Genomic DNA, 7,000 nt, shown 5'->3' with positions numbered 1-7,000 from the left:
TTTCCCCCGCCATCGAATCCAACTCACCACCAGGTGGTGATCAGTTGACAGCTCAGCCCCTCTCTTCACCCGAGCGTCCAAGACATATGGCCGAAGATCAGAAGAAACGACTACAAAGTTGATCATCGACCTCCGACCTAGGGTGTCCTGGTGCCAAGTGCACTGATGGACACCCTTATGCATGAACATGGTGTTCATGTCCCCCCCCCCCCCCCAAGTCCTGGCTCCAGGGTGGGGCCCCGGTGACCCCATACCGGGCGGGGTAAACGAAAGCCTTGGTTTTATTTTCTTCATAAGGGGCTTTTGAACCGCACTTTATCTCGTCTGTCACCCAGAACCTGTTTGCCATGGGAGACCCTACCAGGGGCATTTAGCCCCAGGCAACATAGCTCCTGAGCTCATTCAGACACTCAAACCCCTCCACCACATTAAGGTGGCAGTTCAAGGAGGGGGCAATATTTTTTTTTTTTTTGTCTGGGGGGCTCTGTTTGGACTACTGTCCCCGCGACCCAGTCCCAGGTAAGCGGAGGAAGATGGATGGATGAATGAAAAATATTGCCCCTTAAGCAAGGTAGAAAATCAAGTATACTTTAATAAAACCATCCTTCAGGTGAAATCTGATATAGATGACCCTAAGGATATTATTTTTTTAAAAAAAGAAAAAAAAACACAGAACATGTAATATCAGTTAACGTTAATTTTACAATACACACACATTTTCAGAACCGCTTGTCCCATACACGGTCACAGGAGCCTACCCGTTAACACAGGGCGTAAGGACGGTGGGGGAGGGGACACACCCAGGACAGGACCCCAGTCCGTCGCAAGGCACCCCAAGCGCGACTCGAACCCCAGACCCACTGGAGAGCAGGACCCGATCCAACCCATTGCGCCACCGCGCCCCCTTTTACAATACACTTACAGCAATTAAATTCACCTCAATATATTATGGAATTTATCATATATTGAATTATACTTGACAAATAATTTTAACATTCTACAATGGAGGCCGTGGTGAAATTGCAGTATCTATAAATGCATAAAATATTTTCCCCAGTTTTTATATTGCAAGCATTTTTTCTTCCTATATTTGACTTTTAACTCAGTAATGTAGTTTTTTATTTTCAGTGTAACATATTATATTCTTTCAATTAGTAGCAGAAGGTGTGAAAGTAAGAAAACTGCTTTATGGTCAATACTTGTGCTTCATGTTTCACAATGGATACCCCATGAGCATAGTACTTAAACTGATTAATATAAGTACAAACATTTAACTGTTAACGGCTTTGTAGCTTTGCATTAAATAGTATGTTTTGCAGTGTAATAAATAATCATATGTAGAACTGCAGAAGTCCAAGTATGTCCGTTTCGTATTGTTTTGTCAGTGGTCAAAGGTAGTGTCCTTTAGTACATCACTGCTTGAACCATCTCATTCACCACACTCCTTATCCTTCTGTGTTCAGTTTTATAACATATGAATAGTGCAGTGGAGTGGAACCTACATTGGTGACAAGTGTGAAAAGCCATATTTTAAAGTATCACAATATATACATTATTGTTTATTACCAGGGGGGTGCGGTGGTGCAGTGGGTTGGACCACATTCCTGCTCTCCGGTGGGTTTGGGGTTTGAGTCCTGCTTGGGGTGCCTTGTGACGGACTGGCGTCCCGTCCTAGGTGTGTCCCCTCCCCCTCCGGCCTTACGCCCTGTGTTGCCGGGTAGGCTCCGATTCCCCGCGACCCCGTATGGGACAAGCGGTTCAGAAAGTGTGTGTGTGTGTGTGTGTGTGTGTGTGTGTGTGTGTGTGTGTGTGTGTGTGTGTTTATTACCATTCTAATGTAATAACAGATTATGCAATTAGACTCCCTAGAAAGCAGTGAACTAGGAAAAACCAATCTTTTTTGAGCCCCATGTAACATTTAAAGTTTTGTTTAAAATAAAAAAAAACAGAAAAAACATTAGCTGACCCTTCACCAGTGGGAACTTGTTTTAAAAACCATAAATGGTTTCATAACTTTCATTAGTGACTCTTATACGTGTCTTCGGGGAGACCTTTGACAAACCTAAGCCTGCAGCGACCACAAGTGTCCCCAGAGAATAGTCATTCAGTAGCAAAAGACATGTTTATCATTAATGATTATTGCATCACAGCCCACTACTTCACTTTTTTTATTTCTAGTACATACTGCAAGAACAAAATCATAGTTTCAAAGGAAGATACACAGAAAAGTCATATAAAGTTGTGTACCAATTACCAAAATGTTTCATTAATGAAGAGATCTGAGAGTCACTGATTTAACTGGTTAGTCTTTATAGGAATATGAGACTGTTAAAAGTTTCAAAGATGGCAGATCACATGTACTGGAATTTTAGGTGGATCAGTTACAAACACAGAATGAAATCATCTGGGAAGGAAAGAATATGCAATTGTGGAAAAACTGCACTGAAATATAAACTTAAGAGGACAGTTATTAAAGACCACAGAGGCTGCTGACTGGGAACTGACCAATGCATATAAATCTAAAACCTGGAGAAACAACACAAACACTACCTGTCTTCTACTGTAGATGTTTTGGTAATGTATGTTATAATGAATCTCACATTATAAAATAGATGTACCTGAATAGACAATAGACCAAAAGTAATTTGTCATCCAGTTTTATTTTTTGTACAATTAAGGCCTTACAGTAGACATCTGTGACAGGTTTACATACTCAAGGGTATACAGAGCAAGCAAGTTAATAAACATGTTTATCTGTCCATGAGACATTAGGTCATTAGGCCACTCATGTCCCTCCATCCCCTGGAACACAATTTAACACCATTCACCCTAGAGACCACACGACCAGAAGAGAGAAAATGAACTCCTTTGTGGACGTGGCTGTTAGGATGGCGTAAGGTAATGTTAGTGGACCTCAGGGAGAGAATATAATGACCTCCCTTCCGACAGGATTGTAGCGCTGAGCATCACTGATGTGACTTGAAGAAAGACCTGTAGGCATGCTTTTCCAAGTAACCTGGAAACAGCAGATGGTGGAATGGCAAAGAACGTGCTAATCAGGTTTTAATGTTTACAATGGTTCTTTAATCTTTGTTCTTTAGGAATAACATACTGTATATGCCATCCAAGGTCACATAATATAAAAATCCCATATTCCAGAATTCCAGAACCAGCACATACATATTTTTCAGCAAAAAAAGCCAACAACTAGTTTAATGAGACCTACCTTTGATAGTTGACTTACTTTTGTTTTACAAAGAATGAGTCATATAAAGGGGGCGCGGTGGTGCAGTGGGTTGGACCGGGTCCTACTCTCCGGTGGGTCTGGGGTTTGAGTCCCGCTTGGGGTGCCTTGCGATGGACTGGTGTCCTGTCCTGGGTGTGTCCCCTCCCTCTCCGGCCTTCCGCCCTGTGTTGCCGGGTAGGCTCCGGTTCTCCGCGACCCCGTATGGGACAAGCGGTTTGGAAAATGTGAGTGAGTGAGTGAGTGATTCATATAAGTTATTTACAAACTTGGGTAATCAGGTTAATATCTTGCATTAGAGTGACATGTCTGGATTCTTACACTTAGTAAACAAAAAATAGGAATTACACTAACGGCTCCTTCAACATGGACCCACATAGTGAAGAATTGCCATAGAAATATGTATCAATTTGTCTGTACAAAGGACTCATAAATGCTGTGAAATAGCCTTTTCAGGTACATTACCATGCAAACTCCTAAGAGACAGAGCAGTGGTCAAACTTTCACATACTCATGAAGCCTATACACTGTGAGACACCAGTAATACCCAGTTTAGCACTCTGCTGCCTCATGCTTTGACCACAGTGTTCTCCCTCCTGTCTTTTGTTTTCCGAAAGTCCTACTAATACCTGAGGCCCAGCCATTTCTGGATGCTACAGCTCTCTAGATTTTAGGCCCTGAATTTTCTCAAACATAGGCATGTTCACATGACAGGCACACTCTTATCACAGTAACAACCTCCACTGATTCCAGTCTGCTTCTTTTAGAAGGATGTTTCACATTCTAAAATAAGAATATTCGGATAAAGTTTTATGCAGCTTCTTCTGTGATGAACATTGGTTCATATCACGGAAAGAAACTAACTGCACTTAAGAATCACGTGTCTGCATCTATGTCTCTCTTTCTGCTAATGTAATGTACACACTGTATTTTCAATGAGACGTGCGTCGCTTCGGAGAAAAGCGTCTGCTAAATGAACAAATGTAAATGTAAATGTAACAATAAATTGAACAGCATTTATAATTATAACTAGTTTCATTTGACTTCAGTGTTCTTGGGGCCTGTCAAAGTCCAGAAGCCACTTTATCATATCTATATTCAAATACTGCTAGATTCGAATACCACTGCTATGCTGATGATACTCAGCTCTTCCTCTCCTTTCCACCTGGAGCTTCAGACATTTTTTGCATGCATTGCTGCCAGCCTGTCACACATCTCTGCATGGATGTTTGATCACCACCTCCAACTCAACCTCTCCAAAACAGAGATTCTTCACCTCCCAGCTGGCCTGCCTTCCTGTCACGATCTATCGATCAAACTGGACAACTCATTCATTTTGCCTACCCCCTTGGCTAAGAGTCTAGAAGTGACAATTGACTGAGTTCTGTCTTTCTCTCAGCACATCAAAGCCACAACCCGGACCTGCAGATACGTCCTGCATAATATTCGCAGGATCCGTCCTTACCTCATAACTGACTCTGCCCAACTACTTGTCCAGGCCATAGTGACACACTGTCTGGACTACTGCAACTCTCTCGTGTGGCCTTCCCGCCACTGCCAGAAGACCTCTGCAACTGATACAGAATGCTACTGCATGAGTTGTGTTTGACTTGTCGAAGTGTTCCCATGTATCTCCTCTACTAATTTCTCTGCACTGACCTCCTATAGCTGCTCGGATCAAATTCAAGACCTTGGTTATTGCCTACAAATGCATCAATAAAACTGCTCCTAGCTATTTACAAGACTTAATCAACCGCTACACCCCAACCAGACCCCTTTGTTCGACTACCGCTACTCGCTTGGTGGTCCTGTGCATGAAAAGTAAAGGGTGGAGGTTCTCGGTTTTGACTCCGTTGTGGTGGAATGACCCCCGTCTTTCACTCAGAACTACTGAAACTCTGTCTACATTCAAGAAGGGTCTGAAAACTTACCTTTTCTGGGCTCACTTCATCCATGGTCTCTCAAGCTCACGTACGGTGTAAATGTTCATGCACCTTAACTTTATGATCAACCCCAGATAAGCCTTTACACAGCTGCTACTCCGGTATTGTGTGTAAATGTTTGTGTACCTTTTTAAATAATACAAAAAAAAAAAAAAGAAAAAAAATGTAGGAAGGTGATCAGGATTTGTCTAGCCTGCGTTTTATGCACATACACGTGCGATGAACATTGGTGCATCAAGTGGAAAGAAACAGACTAGGTTTACTTAACAATCACATGTCTGCAACTATGTATCTTTCTCCTAATGTGATGCACAAATTGTATTTTTACTGAGATGTACATTGCTTGTGAGAAAAGCATCTGCTAAGTGAACAAATGTAAATGTAAATGTATATCACTCTAAGTTCAAACATCACCTCCATCATCATCATCATCATCTTCTCCAGACTGAGATGTAAAATACTTTTACAATTACATCATCTCAGAATGACATCATCATCCTACTTGTGATCATGTGATGGGAACCTTGTCATAAAAGCACAGAAATTTGTACACGTTGACACCTAAAACAACAATTTTTGTATGAATCACTTCCACAGCATAAACCAGCTTTACTGAGGTATGTAAGATCATTCTTCATTATGCTCATTTTCCCTTAAACATAACTACAGTGTTAATGGAGGATATCTTTACATTTCAGAGAACCCTGACTGTACCGCAAGGAAAGGAACCAATCAAATCGTATGTCATCTAAAATTATTTTAATTATTGTACATTCTGTGGATTCAGCTCTAAATGGTGGCATTTTGTAATTTTTAAGAAGAGCAAAAACCTGATTCCCTAAAATATCCTCTATCATTATGTTGACAGTGTTCCTTATACAGCAAAAGGCAAATGGAGAATGTATCAGCGGTGACGTCCTTCATACTGACAGAATACACAGAAATGCAGAATTTTAAATATATGTACTTCACAGTATTCTTCTTGCTTTACATGCTGATATTATGTTTAAACGTACTTCTTATTTCTGCAATTTACAGTGAGAAACGCCTACATGAACCCATGTACATATTAGTGTGTAACCTTGCAGTGAATGAAATGTATGGGAGTACTATATTATTCCCATTGCTTCTTAGTCAGCTGCTGTCTCACACACATGAAGTGTCTCTGGGACTCTGTCTGGCACAGATTTATTGTTTACACACATACTGTGCTGTGGAGTTCTCTGTTTTAGCAGTTATGAGCTATGACAGGTTCATTGCAATTTGTCACCCGTTACACTACCACATTGTCATGTCCCCTCAAAAATTGATTGGTCTTATTGCCTTGTCCTGGATGTATCCCTTTATTGCTTTTGGTATGTATTTTATACTCACAGCTAAGCTTACTTTCTGTAGCAGGATCATACCTAAAGTTTACTGTGCCAATTTTGTATTAGTTCGACTGTCATGTTTTGATACCTCAGTTCATAGTATTGTTGGCCTGATTGCAGCTGTTTTGTTAATTGGTCCTCAGCTCTTGATGGTAATGTTTTCCTATGCACAAATACTCAGAGTGTGTCTGCTTGCCTCCAAGGACTCTCGTGTGAAAGCTCTGCAAACGTGCACTCCTCATTTAGTAGCTTTTGTCAATTATTGTATAGGGTGCTTTTTTGAAATTATTCAAAGCAGGTTTAACATGAGTAATTTCCCTTATGGGTCTCGTATGTTCATGTCCCTTTTCTTCTTGATATTTCCTCCTTTGCTAAACCCTACAATATATGGAATAAGTCTTCAGAACATAAGAATCCAAGTTAAGAAAGTCTTGGGTAAATAA

General features: G+C 41.0%; 1 protein-coding gene across 1 annotated transcript; it reads left to right on the top strand.

Moving 5' to 3' along the window:
• The first annotated feature begins 6,079 nt into the window (after window positions 1–6,079).
• On the top strand, window positions 6,080–7,000 carry LOC108922416 (olfactory receptor 52D1-like). Its single transcript, XM_018732523.2, has one exon. It carries the CDS (start codon window positions 6,080–6,082, stop codon window positions 6,998–7,000), a length of 921 nt encoding a protein of 306 aa, XP_018588039.1.

The sequence above is a fragment of the Scleropages formosus genome, chromosome 10 (genome assembly GCF_900964775.1).
Source record: "Scleropages formosus chromosome 10, fSclFor1.1, whole genome shotgun sequence".
In the NCBI taxonomy this organism is placed as follows: domain Eukaryota; kingdom Metazoa; phylum Chordata; class Actinopteri; order Osteoglossiformes; family Osteoglossidae; genus Scleropages; species Scleropages formosus.
Note: the sequence above shows the minus strand (reverse complement) of the source record. Positions and strands in the feature narration are given on the sequence as shown.

Bases quoted from the DNA above. Each gene is read 5' to 3' on its own strand.
- LOC108922416 (XM_018732523.2), top strand. From the start codon at position 6,080: ATGGAGAATGTATCAGCGGTGACGTCCTTCATACTGACAGAATACACA.